Source organism: Candoia aspera, chromosome 1 (assembly GCF_035149785.1).
Source record: "Candoia aspera isolate rCanAsp1 chromosome 1, rCanAsp1.hap2, whole genome shotgun sequence".
Lineage (NCBI taxonomy): Eukaryota > Metazoa > Chordata > Lepidosauria > Squamata > Boidae > Candoia > Candoia aspera.
Genome location: NC_086153.1, coordinates 193810847 through 193832888, shown reverse-complemented (window position 1 = coordinate 193832888; position 22042 = coordinate 193810847). Strand labels below are relative to the sequence as shown.

The 22042-nt window shown below is 38.3% G+C and overlaps 1 protein-coding gene across 4 annotated transcripts in view; it reads left to right on the top strand.

Annotated features, from left to right (window-relative positions):
* UBR3 (ubiquitin protein ligase E3 component n-recognin 3) overlaps positions 1-20623 on the top strand; it is a 119649-nt gene extending 99026 nt beyond the window's left edge. For all 4 annotated transcript variants that reach the window (XM_063318210.1, XM_063318208.1, XM_063318207.1 and 1 more), the window contains 9 exons: positions 3855-3960; positions 9192-9292; positions 12568-12692; positions 15226-15333; positions 15486-15611; positions 15690-15866; positions 16743-16952; positions 17415-17554; positions 18094-20623. In XM_063318210.1, the coding sequence (XP_063174280.1) occupies positions 3855-3960; positions 9192-9292; positions 12568-12692; positions 15226-15333; positions 15486-15611; positions 15690-15866; positions 16743-16952; positions 17415-17554; positions 18094-18211 (1211 nt within the window). In that variant the 3' untranslated portion in view covers positions 18212-20623. The remainder of the gene's footprint in view (positions 1-3854; positions 3961-9191; positions 9293-12567; positions 12693-15225; positions 15334-15485; positions 15612-15689; positions 15867-16742; positions 16953-17414; positions 17555-18093) is intronic.
* The last annotated feature ends 1419 nt before the right edge of the window (positions 20624-22042 follow it).

The window sequence follows — 22042 nt, the reverse complement described above, 5'->3', positions numbered from 1 at the left end:
ATCCATTTTTAAAAGCTCAAAAACCGAAATATAGAAAGTCTATTTTTGATCACACATAAAGGTGTGTTTAGGTTGGAGTCCACTTTCAGAGGTGTTTTTTTAGTGCAGTATTATTAGGTCAAACTGATAATAGGTAAATGGGCTTTGCTAGTGTCATACCAATCTCAACTCCCTTGAAAATCCTTGTCAAGTCTGTAGCCCAAAGCTACAATCCTTCAAGTAAGAGAGTGTTATTGAATTCAGTGTTACATATGGCTAAGTAGCATAATTAAGACCACTCTGTAAATACCATATGCATGAGCCAAAAAAATGCTAGATGGTTTTTGCTTATTTATACAGTGTTTCTTGGGCTTTTTATTGGCTTTATTAGCTGGTTGCTATATCACATTTCTTGCTGTTTTGTTCTGCTATATAGAAACATTATAAACTTTCTCAAGATACATCTTACAGCTCTTTCAGGATTTTCTTGAAAACAATATACACTTTCAGTACTTTGTTCTGACCCATGGCATCACAGATAGACATACGTTTATTTATATTCATAATTAACTTTAATAATAACAACAGCAGTGCTTTAATAACTACAAATATAGTTAATATAGATGTATCCAATTGTGCTCTTGTATTGCTGGCTTTTTTAACCTTTCCTTGGCAAACTGCTGACTTTGATATAATTTAAAATCTCTGAAAAAAAAAATAAGAAACCAGCATTTAGGACTGCTGAAAAAAAAGTATGTCAATAAGAGTATCTAAATTTGTAACATCTGTTGTTAGGTCTAGCTGAGTCCACCAAAGAACACATGGCTTTCTATATCCTGTATTATATTCATTTAAAAATAGCAGATTTTTTTTAAAAAAATATCCCTTTATTATTTTTTTATAAATAACTCAAGGTGGTGAACATACCTAATATTCCTTCTTCCTTCTCTTTTCCCCACAACAACAACCCTGTGAGGTGAGCTGGGCTGAGGGAGAGGGACTGGCTCAAGGTTACCCAGCCGGCTTTCAGGCCTCGGGCGGGACTAGAACTCACAGGCTCCTGGTTTCTAGCCCATTGCCTTAACCACTAGACCAGACTGTTCAATTAATCTATTTAATTTAACAATCTAGACACTGTTAAATTACATTTAGCTGACTAGAAATGCTAGTGCTAACTGTTTAGTAAAAAGTGTAGATGCTTTTTTTAGAATTGCAAATACTTTTAAAGGAGGAAGGCACATTTCTTGCCCTTTTCTGTGTTACTATGTTCCCATTAGGGGGCAGTGTTTGCCTTTTTTCCCCCGTCTGGTAAAAGAAAAAATGAAATTATATAGTGTATGCATCAATATTTTTTAAATTTTGTTTTAGATTATTATAGAAGTTTATTTTCTGTAGAATAAAATAGTTGTACTTATGGATACCAGTCTAATTTGGTACTAATATTCTAACCTGAGTAGCGCTTGCTAGATCTTCTGTGTCTGACAAATGCAACATTTCTTGGTGTGTTATGCTGCGTAGGGTCATGCATATCTAAATATAGGTTATTCTGAAGCAGTATGTATTGGATGAAATCCAAAATATGAAGTGCCAGCATAATAGTAACTGTCTGATGAAGTTTTATGCATTTCTACTTAAAAGTAAATGCCTTTGAGTTTAATGAGTTTTTCCCCAATAAATAATTAAGATTTCAACCTTGATGTTAATTTGCAGATAATTTCAAGAAAAAATAGATGCAATTTAAACAGGGAGATGAATGAATTTTAGTTTATTTCTGTGTTTTCATTATCTACAAAAATCTGGTTTTGTTTGATAGTACAGTACATGGTGCTGAGAGCAGCATATTTTACCCTGAAACAGGTCTGTATGTTTTTTTCTTAGTGTGCAGCAATGCAATGCTTGCCTAGAGTAACAAGCATAATTATAATACACAAGTAGAAGTGACCCTGGTCATTTTTTCCTTCTGTGATGAAAACAGAAAATATCAATCCACAAAAAGAAAAGGAGTTTTATATGTCCTCTGCTACTAGCTATGGATGGTGTTGAGTGAATGAACAAGTTTTATCCTTGGTCTCAAAAGAAATTCCCAGTCACATGCCAGAGGTTCTGTACAGTTCCTGCAAATCATGGTAGGCTGGTTTGTTAGGTAAAAGGCAAACTATTCACTGCTGGGAATTCAGGTATGCAAAATTGTGGCATCAAATAGCCAGAGAAAAGATGCAGGAGTCCAAAGTTATACCAAACTGTGCTTTGGGGCAGTACAATTGAGCCAACGCTAATTGTGCCCCCTCCAGTGGCAGGTTTCATGACTGGAAAACTGAAGCAGCCAGCTTCCCAGAGATTCAAGGAACCCTTTAGAACTCTGGTGGAGGTGGCAACAAGGTTATGTAGGAGAAGGACTGTCAGCAAAAACAGCACCCCCTTCCCTTCCCCCCTCCTTCGCCTTTCACAGGAGCCTTTCCTAGATCTAAAAACCTCCCCCAAAATAAAAATACAGTTTTATACTCTACAGCTACAATCCTGAATTTCCAAAGGATGGCTTTTTTTAGCCTGGGTGGGTGGGGCCACTGCTTCTGTAAACGTATACAAGCCAAAGAAACAAAGGAATGAATGTTCACTAATCATCCCTTGCCAGTTTGAACGGGAACTCATTTTGTCCTAATTCACTGCTGCTGATTCAGAAAACAGGTGACAGCACTTAGTTCCAATGTCATCTGTGCCCACAATTATTTTGCAAACCAAGAAGTTAATTACAGCCCTCAAGCTCTACATGAAGCAGCTGACTTCAGCATGAGCCTGTTTTGGCCTCCCAAGTGTCGATGAATAATTGTCTATTTGTAGAAAATAAATTAATTCCATCTGTGATTTATATTTACATGTGGCATTTCTAGGAGCCTTTTCAAGTGGTAGGGACAGAAGGATAGAGATTGGAGTAGTAAAATAAAGGGGAAGTAGAAATAAGTAGAAGTTTTTGTGGTGGGACCAAAATAAAATAAAATGGGAGCACTTCTGTACTGACACTGACTACAAATACATTGTCTCTGCTATTTTGAAAGAGTCAGTCTAGTAAAAAGCTTTTGGAACCCTAGGCTGGAATATATTAAAACTGAATAAAAATATACGTGGGAACATTTTTTTAAACAGGAAATTAGGAGTAGTTTAGTGTCTCCATGAGAGTCGAAGCTGATAATGTGTTCACTGTTTTGCCAACTTCCAGGTTTACCTTTTTCTGGTCTAGGGATCCTTTCCTGACATTCGTGAAGTATTATTCTGAATTATAAATTTGGATGGGGATTGTAAATAGGAAATTCAGAAGGAAATTCAGAAAGCAAAGGCAATTAATGCATCTACACAAAGAGTTTCTAGCACTTTCACTCTTCCTTTAGCTCCTTATTAGTTTTCAAAAAAGATAAAGCAGAGATTGGGAAAACACATGTTGGCAGTTGATTTCCCTTAAAAGTCCCTAGGGGAGGAAAAGCTATTGCACAGCAAAACCCTAATCAGAAAGCACCCATCAATAATGACTTTTTTAACAACAACAACAACAAAACCCTTTAAAAATCTGTGACCTGGTATCCAATCCTTTCTCAGCGTGGCTTATAGAGTATTTCTCATTTTATCTTTGTAACTGTGTATGAGCTCAGTTAAGTAAGAGTTAAGAGTTGATGACTACCCAAACTCATCCAGTGCACCTCATTATTTATCTAGGATTGGAATTAATTTTTCTAGTCTAGTTCCAGCAAACTATCAGGGCCTAAGGAAGTCCTATTAGGTAAACATAAAAAATACTGAATAAACCTTTGCAAAGAGATACAAAATAGAGAAGTTTGATCTAACAAAACTATTAAGGTATTAGCAATTTCTTTCTCTTTCTATAGATCAGCTGTTTCATGTGTTGGCTATGCACATGAGACTCTACAGCATTGATTCTGCTTACAATCCATGGAAGAAACTAACACAGTTGATACATGATGAAAAATTGGAGTAAGTACACAGATATTTTTTATTTCCACCTTGTTTTAACCAAAGGAAGTTACATAATCCTGCTCCTCGATCCTGTTTAATATAGGATAAACAACCCACAGCCTCAAGAACTGCATGCAGTTTCTGAACTTTTAATTTTTTTGATGTCCAGAGTACCCTCAACACACCATGATTGCAAAAATCAGTTTTGTATTTTCTTGCCCTTAAGGGACAGGATGCATAAAACTGTAGTGTAATCTGTAAAATAGGCTTTCCAGACTTCAAAAAACCCTGACAATACCCAACCCACCCAGTTAGCAATATTGTTTGCATTCCTTAGTGAACTGAAACAAGTTAAATACATCCCAGGAAAGCACATATTGGCCAAGTGATGAACTTTAATTCAAGAGTGACTGTGGCTTGTTAAGCAGCTCATTGTTTTATTAAAAAAGTCTTGTTAGCACAGGTGCAGGAAACCTTTTGGAATGGTGGGTACATTTGGAATTTAGAGATCATGTCCTCAGCCCTCAGACAAAATGGCTACTACCTTGTATGTTCATATAATGGCTGGCATGGTAGGTGTGGCTAGTCACAAAACACACATTTACCAGAAAGAAAATTGGACAGTTGCTTCTCCCCACCCCTTCTAAACCCCCATGATGTCCCCTGCCATCCCCTACCTTACCTTTTTCTTTCCTGAGTAGATAAGCATACTTCTAAGCAATTCCTTGAACTTCAGCCACCTACTCTTTATGACCAGGAGCATCTGTGGGATGCATGTGAGACTTAAGCACATTAAATAAGAATGCTGCTGAAGTCCGGCCCATTACTTGCATCTTTCCATCTCCCCCCCCCCTATTTTTTTTAACTTAAAAGAATGACACTGCCTCCCCCAAAAGTCAGATAAGTTGTGGAGTCTAGCACCTATGAAAGAGAGTTGGCAGCTGGCCTGACGTTATTTATTATTAGCTTAGTTTATTCATACAGGTTGCATTTGGAAATTTGAGTCAGCAATGAGGAAACTGACCTTTTTTTGTTCAGCAGTGATTCCCAGCAGTTTTGTCAGTTTCTCTGAATTCGTCTGGTAGAACTACAAGCTCTTTATACAAACTTAGTACATTTTGGTTCACTTTGCAATAATTGTGCTTTTTTTCCTGAGAAACATAAGGGTTCTTTCCTCGATAACTGCTTCTGTGGATATATTGCAAAGCTGTATTTATCAACTTGTCTCATAGGCATTGAAGGGATTGGTAGAGTGGATATTCTGTACTGCAAACAGACTTTAAAAGGAGAGTTTCCATATCATGATGAAGAAGTTACTTAAGCTTTTAATACATGACAGAGTAGTTTTAAGGGCTTAATTTACTCTGATGCTTAACATAAACTAAAGAAGCTTATCTAAACTTGTAAAATTTTACTCTTTTATTTCTAGTGAAATGAACTAAATGCTTCATTTGTTTTTGCAAACATCAAGTTCTGTTTGATTTATGAAAAAGTAATTATGAAGTTTAGCAGGCTATTAAAATATACCTGAAAGAGAAATAAATGTCGTCAATTATTGAGAATATTGAATAAATGTAAGTTGGGTTAGTTTTACTTCAGTACTGTAATAGTTACTCAAATTGGTATTCTAACTCGCCACACTTAAAAAAAAATTGTGGTTAGCTATATGAATACATATGTATAAAATTGTTATATTAAATAGGGATTGAGACATAAGCACATTTAAATTAACTATTTTATACATATGCATTCACATAGTTACTGACATTTTTTTTGAAATGTGGGGAGTTAGAATACCAACTGGAATTTCATACAACTATGAATTGAATTTTCTACTGAATTTTTTATAGCAACTTTGGTGATTTAGCAGGGAAGCCATTTTATAAGCTAAACAATAATTTGTTTGTTTGATAGTGTAGATTCCTATAGCAATTATAAGTTTCTTGCTATGCTTGCAGTTGCTGTTGCCCACTTCTATCATACACTTCATCTGAATGAATGAATATGATGGAAATCTGATCATAATCATGAATGTTGCATAGAGCAGTCTTCACAAGCAGATTTCTTCCATATATTAAGGACGATACCACTCCTGATTATCGGCCAAGCTGCCTTGAGCTTTTATGAATTGTAAACATGAACATCCGGGGTGTACCAAATTGAAATCCCAAAAATGAACTCTGTAAACTCACAGACATGCTATGCCCTTGTAAAGTAAGCAGCATTATACAAAGTACAAACAAGAATGAAGAAATAGCAAGAAAAAGACATTTAATGACACCTGGTAAGAATAAAGAAAACAGATAAATCTCTCAGCCCAACCCACCTCACAGGGCTGTTGTGGTGGAGAAAATAGGAGCCAGGAGTATTAGTTATGTTTGCCTCCTTAAATAGATAATAATAATAATAATAATAATAATAATAATAATAATAATAATAATAATAATAAAAAATCTAGTTTATACCAACATCATTCACTATGTCTCCAAATCTTTCCAACCTTGTAAATCATCCTTGCTGCTGTTATATCTATACACTGCTTCATACATGCTTGCTCTTTAATTTCTTACCTCTTTTTCTGTTTTAGAATCTCATCAATTCTATCCAGCCACAACTTTCTTCCTCTTTCCTTCCTCTCAGTCTGTTCATTCTTTCTTCACATGTTTATTTTTCTGTTTGTTCATTTTACATTCTGAGTATGATAAAAAGAAAAAAACTCTCAAAGTACTTCATTTGTATTTTTGTATTGAATTCACATTCATCTATCATCCATTCATTCTTTAGCCTGCCTTTTTTGTTTTATCACACATAGTTCTTAAATACCACTTTCCCACTGCATTCAACTTAATTTTATGTTTCTTCTGATACATCTCATTCCTATACAACAAAGTGAGCATACTCTTATAGACAGACATTTGTACTTCTTTTGATGAATCTTTATTCTTTGAAACAGACTACAAAATTTTATTATAATTTATAATATATAATATAAAATATACTATGCACATAGTTTTATAACAAATTTCTTCATGTTTAGTAAATATTGTAAAAGTACTGGCCCAAGGTCACCCAGCCAGCTTTCAGGCCTAAGGAGGGACTAGAACTCACAGATTCCTGGTTTCTATCCCATTGCCTTAACCACTGGACCAAACTGGCTCTCTATTTGCATGGCTCAACATGGTAAAGTGAATGCCCAAACAGAGCTTTGGGCTTTCTTAAAACCTTAGAATCTGATTGAGCCAATGGCACAACAGAGAGTAAGTGGCAATCTTAGAACCTTGACAAAGCTTGAAGTGTATTTCAAATTTTGGAAGCAGGTTATAGGCATTCTCACAAGATGACTGTGATGATGAGCATGACCAGGCACAAACAACCCATTTAGCAAAAGGCAAACCACCCTTGTTGTTTATTCGTTTAGTCGCTTCCGACTCTTCGTGACTTCATGGACCAGCCCACGCCAGAGCTTCCTGTTGGTCGTCAACACCCCCAGCTCCCCCAGGGACGAGTCCGTCACCTCTAGAATATCATCTATCCACCTTGCCCTTGGTCGGCCCCTCTTCCTTTTGCCCTCCACTCTCCCCAGCATCAGCATCTTCTGCAGGGTGTCCTGTCTTCTCATTATGTGGCCAAAGTATTTCAGTTTTGCCTTTGATATCATTCCCTCAAGTGAGCAGTCTGGCTTTATTTCCTGGAGGATGGACTGGTTTGATCTTCTTGCAGTCCAAGGCACTCTCAGAATTTTCCTCCAACACCACAGTTCCAAAGCATCGATCTTCCTTCTCTCAGCCTTCCTTATGGTCCAGCTCTCGCAGCCATATGTTACTACAGGGAACACCATTGCTTTAACTATGTGGACCTTTGTTGTCAGTGTGATGTCTCTGCTCTTAACTATTTTATTGAGATTTGTCATTGCTGTTCTCCCAAGGATTAAGCGTCTTCTGATTTCCTGACTGCAGTCAGCATCTGCAGTAATCTTCACACCTAGAAATACAAAGTCTTTCACTGCCTCTACGTTTTCTCCCTCTATTTGCCAGTTATCAATCAAGCTGGTTGCCATAATCTTGGTTTTTTTGAGGTTTAGCTGCAAGCCAGCTTTTGCACTTTCTTCTTCCACTTTCATCATAAGGCTCCTCAGTTCCTCTTTGCTTTCAGCCATCAAAGTGGTATCATCTGCATATCTGAGATTGTTAATGTTTCTTCCAGCGATTTTAACTCCAACCTTGGATTCCTCAAGCCCAGCATGTCGCATGATGTGTTCTGCGTACAAGTTGAATAGGTAGGGTGAGAGTATACAGCCCTGCCATACTCCTTTCCCAATCTTAAACCAGTCCGTTGTTCCGTGGTCTGTTCTTACTGTTGCTACTTGGTCGTTATACAGATTCTTCAGGAGGCAGACAAGATGACTTGGTATCCCCATACCGCTGAGAACTTGCCACAATTTGTTATGGTCCACACAGTCAAAGGCTTTAGAATAGTCAATAAAACAGAAATAGATGTTTTTCTGAAACTCCCTGGCTTTTTCCATGATCCAGCGGATATTGGCAGTTTGTTCCCTAGTTCCTCTGCCTTTTCTAAACCCAGCTTGTACATCTGGCAATTCTCGCTCCATGAATTGCTGAAATCTACCTTGCAGGATCTTGAGCATTACCTTACTGGCATGTGAAATGAGTGCCACTGTTCGATAGTTTGAACATTCTTTAGTGTTTCCCTTTTTTGGTATGGGGATATATAAACCACCCTTAGCCTCTTGCAATACTGTCAACCCCATGTGTGTGTATGTGTGTGTGTGTGTGTGTGTGGTGGAAGCAAGAGAACGGCCTTTCAAACAAACCATAGGCCACCAACAGTTTTTATTTGTCAAGAATGCTTCTTGGTTCTCTATGGGACCCAGACACTTTCTTGGAAATAAAAATGATGCTTGAAGCTGGCCACATACTAGTTTCCTATTTCATTTTTAAATCTAACAAAGTGGAGCCCAGAGCTTGGCAGCCAGCAGGGAAGGTGTAGAAGATAAATAAGAAAATAATAGAGGAAAATTCTTTGTCTTGTAAGCTGCACATGTCATAAACATGACTAGATAATGAAGATGAAATAACTTCAGTCTGAGTCCAAACGTTTCCAGTTTTCCTTTTAAATTACCTTGTTTATTTAATACTTAGAATCAAATAGCAATGGATCAAGAAATATATTTAAATCCTGAGGAGGTTAATGTGGATTTTAATGGCACGTATTTTTCTATACTTTGTCAGGATGTGCACTGAGGATCAGCCAGAGGTTCCAGTGCTTTATAAGGATGTCTCATCTCTTTTGCTCATCCAGATCTTAACCATGCCTCAGCCACTGCGCAACGGTATGTTACAAAAGTTACGTAAATAATAAACAGGGCAGTGCTTTTTAGGAATTGCAACAAATTAACCTTGTTTGCTTGGTGTACTTTAGTAATGACCTTGCCTTACCTCTGGAAGTTGGCAGCGGGCAGAATTTTTGTGGTGGCTTTGGCAGCCTTATCTGTAAGTCTTGCCTTCTCAGTTTTATCAAGTAACAGTGGAAGGAGACCATGAAGCCCAAGAACGTCTGTAAAAGTCTTTGAGGTGCAGGAGCACGGGAAGTTTTTTCTCTTTGACCTTCCTTCAAGCATTTGCTGCATGAGAGTGTTGAATATTTCACATTGAATTGTGAGTGCTGGACAGTGGAGGGGGAGGAATCATTTATTTTTATTATTCAAACTAGCATTTTTGGCACATAGGACAGTGGTAATTTCTATAACGCGCCACTCCTGTGGCGCAGAGCGGTAGGCGGCAGTATTGCAATTGAAACTCTCTCAACGACCCGAGTTTGATCCCGGCGGAAGCTGGATTCTGGGGTAGCCGGCTCAGGTCAACTCAGCCTTCCAGCCTTCCGAGGTCAGTAAAATGAGCGCCCAGCTTGCTGGGGGAAAGGTAATTATGACTGGGGAAGGCAATGGCAAACCACCCCGCTCTATAGTCTGCCAAGAAAACGTTGCGAAAGCAAAGTCCCCCCAAAGGGTCAGACATGACTCGGGGACCTTTCTTCTTTCAATTTCTATAACACAGAGTTTGCAATGGTTGTGCCTACACGTATATTCCAGCCTTTCTTTAGCATCTGAAGACATCTTGGAAGCAGGAATTATTTATTACTGCATATTTTGAAAGCTTTTAATTTTATGATTTTGAAAATACTAACCTAATTCCTTTTGCACAGGTCTAATACAGGATACATTTTGTTACTTTGTTACATTATAAAACAACAATTTACTTTTTATAAGATCAATTGACATGCTGTTGGCTTCACTCTTGTGATTTTCTTATACCTCAGCTGAGTTCCTTTAAAAGCATAATCAGCTGTGCCAGAATTTTTTTCCCTGTGAATAAATGAAGATAAGTCTTCTCTAAAGTTAAAAAAAAACCTTATAAGGAGGCAGAAGATGGGTAGTGTAAGAGCTCATCAGAACTCTGCATATTTTTTTAAAAATAACAATTATACTGATTTTTAAAAACCTGTTCACTGTTGGGAAATAGAGATTTTCTTTTTTTAACTTGGAAAAAATTGCCATTGGTTTGCAATTCTCATGAATTCTAAAAATACATGAAAAGCAGGTTATTTTTTTGTTTCTGGGGCAGCATGCTGCCTAGAATGAGCAGTCAGGATTGTAGCTAATGAAAGACTTTCTCTCACTGCTAAGAGCAGCTGCAGGAGTAGGGCAATCTGGTTGGGGATTATGGGAGGAACAAAGGGATTTCTCCCTTCTCCTTCCTCCACTATTTCTATTCATAATTGTACCTCCTTGCAGCTAATATGTGTGTATGTACACACACATGCTAAATGTATGAATAGCATCCTATTTAATCTAGCTCTCATTTAAATCCATTCATGGCAGTGAATCCTGATATTTATTAGCTAAGCTAGTATAGTGGCATGGCATTAGCTGTGTTAGTATAGAGGCATAGTATAGTGGCTGGGAACTAAGCAGGCTAATGAGATAAACACAGGTACAGGATGGGAAGAAAACCTCAAACTGGGCAATTTGAGAATTAATGAAAAGCGCCAGGTTGTGTGGAAGCTAACAGTTGTAGAACTTAGAAACAAGAACTCTGGAATATACTATTCAAGGCATGGGTGGGGAACTGCTGGTCCTTCTGGCAATGCCTAACTACAACTCCATTTGTTCTGACCAGCATGGCCAAGGATTAAAGATACCAGGAGCTGTAGGTCAGCAAATCGGAAGCAGAATACTTCTTCTTAAAGCAGGCTTGTTTAGCATGGATCCAGCATTATGCCATGGACTATTTGAGGAAAGAAGGCCAATCCTGTTTAGCTTAAATTATGAGAAACATAACGTCATAGAATGTCATTCAGTTGTAGCAATAACTGTAACATGTACTGAAATGTCATTCAACATTAGCAAGCCCCCTTTCAGTTATGGCTACACTGTTTCAAGAAATATGTTAAATTTAAAAAGATGTATAGAAACGTTCAAAACCATCTGTGGATTCTGTGAAAATCTAGAAGACAAACTCTGAAAGAGGATGGTTAGTTTTCTTGGCTTATCAAAGAATACCTATATCTATAATTATTCCTATATCTATAATTATATCTTTCTGCATATTACTTAAGCTTAGATGTTTCTGAAGAATAGACAACAAGTTATTTGTCTACAAGTTTTTTAGTAGATCAATTATCACTGAAATAATTATAATTATGCAGTTTATTCATTGTGTTGCCTATTATAAGAACTCTTGGTCTTGGCTCAGTGGTTAACACGCCAGGCTTGTCAATCAGAAGGTTGCAAGTTCAGTGGTTCGAGCCCCAAGCGACAGAGTGAGCTCCCGCACTCGCCCCGGCTCTTGCCAACCTAGCAATTCAAAAGCATGCAAACGCGAGTAGATAAATAAGTACCACTTCGGTGGGATGGTAACAGCGTTCCGTGCCTGTCATGCAGGCCACGTAACCACGGAAGCGTCTTTGGACAGCGCTGGCTCTTCGGCTAAGAAACGGAGATGAGCGCCGCCCCCTAGAGTTGGACACGACTGTGCAGGGGAAACCTTTACCTTTACTGTTACCTTTACCTTTACCTTTGTTGCCTATTATAAGAACTCTTGGTCTAGTCCATCACTCTTGATTATTAGGGCAAGATCTCATTATTATTACCAGAGTCTTGGGCATACCAACTAATTAATAGATTAGTTTATATAAACGGCCCAGATAGATACATAGATAGATAGATATTTATATTTAACTTGTGGTTTTGGGAAAGTTTTGAGATTTGTTAAATTATCCAGACGCTGCAAAGGCTATTGCCTCATTCAGTTCACTCACATGGCTTGCAGTATAAACAAAGAATGAGTAGAACAGAGCAGTAAGACAACATACTAAAATTTATAACATGAACTTATAACATTTATCACATGAGTAATAAAACATTGATTAAACCAGCAAGCTTAAAAGTAGGATGTTTGTCTTAGCAGTATAATTGTCTTGATGTTTGGATTGCTCATCTGGGAAAAATATTTGCAGATTTATAGACCGTATAAATTATAGACCGTATTTTAATACATAAAAATGTGAGGCCTGAGAATGCCTGATGGTATTTTTGTATTGTTACAGAACATTTTGTCTGTATCATAAAAGTGCTCTTCACATTGTTGTACATACAAGCTCTAGTTGCACTGTCTGTGAAATGCAGCCCTGAGGACAAGATGACTTGGATGAACTCAGGAGCTCTGGAAAAGGTTGGTTTATTTAATAAAAATCTGAAGAAGACTGCTAAGGAGGTAGTTCTCTCTCAGTTACGCACCAAATCAAATGGTTTTGTTGGAATATAGCTGTACAACTTTGCAGTGCTTTGCAGTCTAAGCCTGTCTTGACTGGTCTTGGAATATTTGAGTTGAATGAAAAGCAGGATCCCATCCCAACTGTAGCAAGTTGCTCCCCATGATCCCTGTCTGTGCTGAAGCATAAACCTGAAAAGGCTATGCTACCTTCCTTTTGTGTACACAGAAAAGAAGAAAAGCAATCACAAAGATGGTTATAGCTTCTTAGCTTCTGTGATAGGAAAACAGAAGGCTGCCCTACTCTGGCATTGCTGAGAATACATTGATTTCCAGAAGAAATGAACCATATCCTGTGATGTGTGGCCTGTAACACTTTATTGCCACAATTATTACTGTAACATCATGCCATTATTATTTAAAAATTAGTATCATTAGAGTCAAAATATTAAGGTTTGACATAATATACCTTGAACTTTTTACCCACTGTAAATGGGTAAATTCTGCAAATGTAATCGGAATGATTGATGCTACTATAGCTATATACTGGAGACAGTAAAGCTGAAATAGATGTAGGGACCAGCTTTTTATTCTTTCACAGTTAGTTTGATAAATAGTCTTGTTATTTTTAGTGGAAAATAGTGGGATAGATTGGATTTATCTGAGTATGTATTTAAAATTCTATAACTGCTATCCAGAATTAAATAGATTATTGCATGAAAGTATAGTGTACCTTTCAGCTGATTTTTTTTATATTACCATATTGCTATTGTGATAGCAATGCAAAAAAGGCTTCCCCACCCCCCAAATGCAAGGCATATATAGAATAAACACTTCTGAAATAATTAAGGGCTTATCTGTGATGGTTTTTTAAAAATAGTTAAACATGCTTAATTAATACATTGTTATTAGATTATTTAAAAAATCTAAAGCAATATTTACAAAGCCTTATATCCAGAAAGCCCTGTAAAGACTTTTTAACTTTGATTTCTTTGTGTGGATGATGACCAATATGCCTTTGGGGGATTTGCTTTTGCCTGAACCATCAGTCTACCTGGACAGAAATAAAAGTAAGTGGTAAGTGTGGAAGCCCTTTGAAATAAACCAAAGTAGCTACATAACTTTTTTTTATCTTGGCCATTGTGCTATTGTTAGAATTTTTAGCAAAAGTTCAACTTTGAGTAGCAAACTTTGATGGAAGTTGCCTGATTGCTCCCCACAGCAGCAGAACTTCAGTAACTGAGTTAGTGCTATATCTGAACTGTACTCCTGGCTTGTCACTCTCAGATAAGTTGACTTCAAAGCATGCTTCAAGACTGGACCAGGAATTCTGAGTTAGGTAGGAGATCAGGGTTTTTCCCTCCATAAGGCATTCCTGGATATTGAAACCTCCCATGGAGTGGGAATGATTGGTTAGTGTATGGCAACACATTTCCTCCTCTAGAATTCTCACATCATTTTGTGTTACTGCAGTCATTTTTTATTGCACATTTTGAATCATAGTCATTGTCAAACAAATAAACAAACGTTGCAGTCATGCCACAGCAGGCATTGACACTTAACTGTTACTCACACTTGGTTTTTGAAATATCCGAAGGCTGAATAGTCGTAACTGTTTTTAGAAGACACTTATAAAATTCTACCCTAATGTAGAGGTGGATGGAGTAGAGAGTTCATGCCTTTTTTCTCTTGCTTATTATGAAGTTTCTATCCTCCTGTTTCTTCATGGATGCATATGACTGCTTCAATGTACCAAAAGCCCAACCATCCATTGTTATGCCTCCACTACCTTCACTTCCATCCATCCTTCCATCCTGGCTTTGGTCAGCTGGGGCTATCCACAATGTTTTTCAGTAAGTTAGTAAGCTCTAGAGTAAGTTATGAACCTTGACTGTATCCATGCCACAGGCAAACAGTAAGAACAGTAATGTAGGTGGGCACGTTTTGGCCAGTCTGCCACCAGCAGAATGAAAGCCTGGTTTTATCCCAAGCCTGCTCGTGCTCTTCTATGCAAGGTGGGCTCTCTAATCTAGAGCCTATTTTCCAAGCCATTATACTATTCTCTTCCTGCCTTCCAGGAAGTACATGCAAATGTACTGACCCACAATCAGAATGCTGTTTCTCAATTAAATAAAAATAGATACCACATTTGAATTTTGTTGAAGTACATTATTCATTTTTATTCAAATGTTGATATTCTCTGTCGACTTGTCCATAAGCCATCTTGCTGTAGAAAGTTAGGGTGTACAGCCCCCCCGCCTCCATTTATTATCCAGTCTAGAGCTTTATGAGTGCTTTAATGTATAAACACTTGATTTCTCTTGTGGGCACATTTCTACATATGCCAAAGATTTGCATTCCCTCCTGCAGGGAATCACGGAACCCTTCTTGGTGGGATTTTTTTATTTAATGCATTGAAACGTTTGTCTCCATTTGAAAATCTTGTGTGGGAATGACTGCATTTATTTATTTTTCTCATTCTTCTTAATTACAGAGTATGATCAATAAAGAAAAGTCCTGTCAGGTGTTACTGAGCCATGTGATCGGTGAACTTTTCAAAGGGAAGGTTTATGAACAGGAGCAAGAGGAAACTGAAGATATGGTATGGTATATGCATATCATTTGGTCAAGCCCAGCTTTTTTTCAGTGCCAGCTATATCTGATTATGAAATTGCGTATGTGGTTATCGGTACAACACATAAACAGGGTAGTTGGACTAAAGTCCCGCTGTTTTGTTTGTTTCTTTTAATTTAGGACAGCTCTAGTGCTTGGTGCCCACACTCCATGGAGACCTATTTGCAGCAGTTCTGCCTGCCTTTCCTCAGGATAACCAGCCTTCTTCAGCATCACCTCTTTGGAGGGGAGCTACCTAGCTGTCAGGTATTATGACATTCTATTTCCATTTTGAATATAATATATCTAGCCCTTTCTCTCTTTGATGGTTTGTTTCTTTAACAGGAAGATGAAGAATTCACTGTTCTTGCCAACTGCTTGGGCTTGCTACCGTCTTCTTGTCAATCGTCAGAGTTTCCCAGTGCCTCTTGCCTTGACTGGCCTGTGTCAGCCTTTGACATTATATCTCAGTGGTGTTCAGAATTGGTCTCGTTTGCTGACACGCATCCTTTGCAAGTCAAGGTGGGTAAAGAATTTGCCAGATTTTCACCAGAAGGAGTCTAGTAGCACCTTTTCTGACTAACACGTTTTATTAAAAGGCACAAACATTTGTGAGCTGCTGCTCACTTCATGAGATGTTTCAGAGGCTGAAACCTGTGAAAGCTTGTGGCTTTTAATGATAAAATGTGCTAGTCGGAAAAGGCACTACTAGACTCCTTCTGATGTTTTGCCACCATAGGTTGGCAGGGCTCTCCTTTGTGAGAAACGCCAGATTTTAATGCAATACCTATCCAAGTGGGTTAATGTAATGCTAGTTACATGTGTAGTCAGTAGCCTTTTTTTAGCAGGTCAGTTTTTGCTTTGAACGTGCTGCAGTGTCAGACTGTTCTCTACTATGGTTATTTCGTTCATGATTACACACAGTAACTGTGTAAAGCAAAAGAGAAAGTTAAGTTACCGTATTATAAAGTATTTTCTGGGAGTGAATGAATGCACACACACACACACACTTTTTTTAAAATAGATCTACAGACAACGAAGTGACTTAAGTATGTGGGTTGAGTATAAAGACAAAACAATGGAAATCTTAATTTCTCTAAAGATGATGGTTCCGAGAACAGCCTCGTTTCATTACATGGGCATCTCTGAAAAACCAAAGCAGGGACGGGGCTGGAAGAGAATGTTTGGCCCCAAAAGACCTGGTCATCTGGATGGTCATTTGAGTCTGGGTCACTTCTTGGCTAGTTTTCTTCCTTTTTCTTTGTAAGTGTTTCACCTTGACAAAGCCAACAGATGCCAGCTTAATTTCAGAAGGAAACAATTGCATATTCAGAGCATATAAACATTTGCCAAAGCACATTATTCAACTTCTGTTTCTATAAAAAAAATCTTTTTCAGATCTTACTTATCCAAACACCTAACTGGGACTTACCACATCTCCTACAATTGCCTGAAAATTATAATGCTGTTTTCCAGTACTATCACAGAAAGAGTTGCTCGGTCTGTTCTAAAGTCCCCAAAGATCCTGCAGTTTGTTTAGTTTGTGGAACTTTTGTATGTTTGAAAGGACTTTGCTGCAAACGGCAGAGCTTCTGTGAATGCGTCTTGGTAAGAGACTCTTAATGTTACCGTTCTGTTGCCAAAAAGTATTTTGGAAAAGAAAATACTTCTAAGAATGCATTGGTTGAATTGCTGGGTTCCAGCAGCTTCTTTCAACCAAGCAATAATTGGAATAAATGAAAAACAACTATCTTTTGGTAAACGTAGTTCCAGATCACTAAAAGCCTGGACGACTATTTGCTTGAATCAGTTTCTCTTTTAGTGTTAACTCATCTATAATGTGCATGCTTGCCTTTGATAATAAGGCAGATTTTGGATCATAAATAAGTTCATAGTTTAAGTCAGAAAAGCTGTTCTACAGATGCAGAAGAGGCAAGGATAAGATTATTCTGAGATGTTATTATATAATATAGCAGTTATTCATTAAAGCAAAACATTTTTCTCTTCATTGTAATTGCACTCACAAGAAATTCCATCTCTTCTTTCCTCTGCTCTGTAATAAAACTTCAGCACTCGCAAAATTGTGGAGCTGGAACAGGTATCTTTCTTTTGATCAATGCATCTGTAATCATCATAATTCGTGGTCATCGGTTTTGCCTTTGGGGTTCCGTTTACCTGGACGCTCATGGTGAAGAAGACAGAGATCTCAGGTAATTTTTAAAAGATGGATAACAGGCATTTGTGCCTGTAGTAGCCAACATTTATTTTTAAACAGATTTCTGTTGTAACAGTTTTGGTCTCTTGCTAGCTGAAGAAAGATTTGCATGTTTAAATATCACCTCTTCCACAGGAAGCTGTCAGGCCATATTGTCAGACTGTTTTTTAAACTGTGTGGATTTAAAAGAAGCTTGCAAGCTTCTGTGGACATCCATTGAACGGGAAAACTTATTCATGAATTTGGGAGGCAAAGAAATAAAGATGTGACTGCTTCTCGGAGCTCACTGGGCAGCACATGGGTGGGGCTCTGTGGTGGCTGGTGGAAAATGGGGCGTGGGGCGGAGTGAACACTCCAAAACGGTGCAAGTAACCTGAGTAATAACTTGGGACAATGATACCAGTAAGAGACAGTGAGAGATTACTTGGGGTTCCCTGCAGGGCCCCAGACATACAGTCTGGGGTGTGTGTATTTAACGTAGCCACTTACCTTGCATCTGCCTTGCTATTTTTCTGATCTTTTTTTTCTTTACAGGCGTGGCAAACCACTCTATATATGTAAGGAAAGATACAAAATGCTTGAACAGCAGTGGGTATCACATACTTTTGATCACATCAATAAAAGATGGGGGCCACATTACAATGGTTTGTAGGTCGCTACCCATTGGGCTGTCACATCCCCTTTACTACGATTGCTCCTTGATTGGCTTTCGCTTTAAGGGAACAGGAACCCACTCTCTTTCTTCACTGGGGAAGGTATGAAGCCAGGTCATGAAATGAAGCCCTATGTTAATTAGGTGCTGGTAATTTAAAAACACAAAGGAATTAGTTCTCCTAATTTGATACAGAATCTAAATTAATTTTATAGTTGTTGCTTTCTAATCCACTAATAAACAAGCACAAATTGTACTTTAAAAATGCCACTAAATGGCTATTGAGTGTTTTACTTTTCCCTGATTGGGGTGGTTTGATTGTGCTGATGAACTGTATATCTGTAGACACCTGCTAAACATGTTGCTTCTTTTTTCTTTCTCTTTTCTTTGTGTTTTAAGATTTTGCTCAATATGCATTTGTAAGTATGTAAGAGTTGTAACACTTTCAATTTGTGGAATTGTATAGAAATGTCTAAAAGATTTTTAGAAAATATTTCGCTTATTGCCAGAGAGCTATTGAAATAGTTTCAGGCATTGCTGAAAACCTTATTCATTCTCAGGAATTTCATAGATATACTCCAGAGATTAGTGAAATAGCTGTAAAATAAGTAGTTTACCACTCTGAATATAATACAACATGTACACAGTGTTGTGTCTGACATTTTCAGTTAGTTTAATTACAGAGGAACCCTAAGACAGCTGTTTAACTGCCTGTGTATATGCAACCTTTGTAAAATGCCCCGTGGGGTCAGACACTATCCCAACCAAGCATGACCTTGGTCTCATTTCCACTAACTGCCCATTCAGGTTGGTGGGGAGGGTTGTGGTACAGGAGAAGGCATCATGGTTATCTTGCCAGTGAGCTACTGTTTGGAAACTTAACTGAGTTTTAAGCAGCTTCTCCTGCTCTTGCAAACCGGGAGCAATTGCAGCCATTTCTGCTTAATAGGAAATTGGAGTAAGGCATTGAGCTGCAAGATGGCAAGGTTCAAATGGTTCCCACCGCCCTGCCCTGCCCCCTGTGCATCTCACGTGAAGAATGCTTTGGTCTAGAATGCCGTGGAGCAGTCAAGGCTTCAGACCAAGGCCGTCCTTGGCAGAGTCGGGCCCCCTTTTCCTACCCCTAGTCTTTGACTCCTGGATTCCCCAGAGGAGCCAGGGTATGTATCTGGTCACAAAGACTGTTTTACACACAGGCTGGGAGGATGTGAGCAGGCCTTTGTGTGGTAGAAATTAGGACCAGAGTGTTTTGGTTTTGGGGACTTTGAAATCAACCAGAATGGGCATCCTTGCCAAAAATAAAACATGCAGGCAGTACTTTGGAGTGCTGATATTTTGCTGCCAAAATGCTTTTCTTCTTTCTCGCAGAGTTGACAATTTCAAACAATGCTGTCAGGCATTTGTGACATTTACATACTTTGGACATAATTTTTTTCTTGAAAGCCTTTACCTAGAAACTATTTTTTAAAAAGCATTCTATTATAAAGCCTTGCATTTGATTGAAAGCTGCTTTCTCTTCAGCTATGGAAAATCACATGGGTCATGCTGTGGAGGAAGTGGGACTATTTACGTAAGGATCTTCAAAGCCCTTTCAGTTTTTAGAAAAAATATAATGTAAAATACATGGCAATATATTGTTTTCTCAAAAATTGTGTAAACAAAGACATGAACATAAATATTTGGAGTATTCCTATAAGCCTGTATGTTGTTCCATCTTTATTTGAAACATTGTTTTTTGTCTAAAACGTGACTTCATTTGTCATACATAAAATGTGAATGTGGTCCTCCTACGTTATTTTTGCGTTGCTCACCTATGAGAACCAAGCCATTTTATGAGCAAGGGGATGAGATGAAATATCCTGGGCACCTCATGGCATAACACTACAACAGGGCTTCTCCTGTGTATAGTTTAAAACTTCACAAGAGATGATGTTTTCAGAAAATGAGTAAAATGTGTTATTTAAAATGGAATGTTTTTGATTGTGTATATGGCTGTGAAGTAAAATTATTAGCCTTAACTTTAAAATCTTGGTATTTCACGGTGTTCATTTTGGTACTAGTGCATTAGTCACTGGTCAGTTTAAAGACAAAAGACAAAACAAAACACTTGTTTGGAAATCCTACTTGAAATACACCTGCATGCTGCTGAAACAGAAGTTGGATTCCTCCCATAACTTCTTAAAAATCTGCTTTATTAAACTTACTTGGAGAGTGTAACAGGTCCAAGCTAGAATGGCGTGTGTGTGCTGCTGCTGCTGCTGCTGCTATTATCCCTCCAGCGTCCTGGTGAGATACCTTGTATGAATGGAAATCTAAGTACAGTACATTACTGTAGAAACAGAATCAACATGTAAAACTAAAACTACCGTAATCAATCTTGTAAAATATGTTAATAAAAGTCTACTGTCGTTATTTGTGTGGAAAGGCTCCTCTTTTTCTCTTTTCTCTTTTTTCTTTTTTTGCATGATAATTTGAAGCAATTCACAGGCTGCTTTGTTATGACATTCACATTGGATTGCATATAAAGATGCCACTGGGATAGGACTTGAGAGCAAAAGCCCACCCACCATTCAAAAGAATAAAAATAAGCCCCCCCCCCCACTGCAACAGCCTGAGATCACTGTATTTTTGAAGTAAAGAAGTTTTTGGTTTTGCTGTCCATTGTAGCCCTATTTCTATTTTAAATCTATTGTTGTTTATTTGTTCAGTCGCTTCCGACTCTTTGTGACTTCATGGACCAGTCCACGCCAGAGCTTCCTGTCGGTCGTCAACACCCCCAGCTCCCCCAGGGACGAGTCCGTCACCTCTAGAATATCATCCATCCACTTGGTCGGCCCCTCTTCCTTTTGCCTTCCACTCTCCCTAGCATCAGCATCTTCTGCAGGGTGTCCTGTCTTCTCATTATGTGGCCAAAGTACTTCAGTTTTGCCTTTAATATCATTCCCTCAAGTGAGCAGTCTGGCTTTATTTCCTGGAGGATGGACTGGTTTGATCTTGCAGTCCAAGGCACTCTCAGAATTTTCCTCCAGCACCACAGTTCCAAAGCATCTATCTTCCTTCACAGCCTTCCTTATGGTCCAGCTCTCGCAGTCATATGTTACTACTGGGAATACCATTGCTTTAACTATGCGGACCTTTGTTGTCAGTGTGATGTCTCTGCTCTTAACTATTTTATTGAGATTTGTCATTGCTCTTCTCCCAAGGATTAAGCGTCTTCTGATTTCCTGACTGCAGTCAGCATCTGCAGTAATCTTCGCACCTAGAAATACAAAGTCTTTCACTGCCTCTACGTTTTCTCCCTCTATTTGCCAGTTATCAATCAAGCTGGTTGCCATAATCTTGGTTTTTTTGAGGTTTAGCTGCAAGCCAGCTTTTGCACTTTTTTCTTCCACCTTCATCATAAGGCTCCTCAGTTCCTCTTCACTTTCAGCCATCAAAGTGGTATCATCTGCATATCTGAGATTGTTAATGTTTCTTCCAGTGATTTTAACCCCAGCCTTGGATTCCTCAAGCCCAGCACGTCGCATGATGTGTTTTGCATACAAGTTGAATAGGTAGGGTGAGAGTATACAACCCTGCCGTACTCCTTTCCCAATCTTAAACCAGTCTGTTGTTCCGTGGTCTGTTCTTACCGTTGCTACTTGGTCATTATACAGATTCTTCAGGAGGCAGGCAAGATGACTTGGTATCCCCATACCACTAAGAACTTGCCACAATTTGTTATGGTCCACACAGTCAAAGGCTTTAGAATAGTCAATAAAACAGAAATAGATGTTTTTCTGAAACTCCCTGGCTTTTTCCATGATCCAGCGGATATTGGCAGTTTGTTCC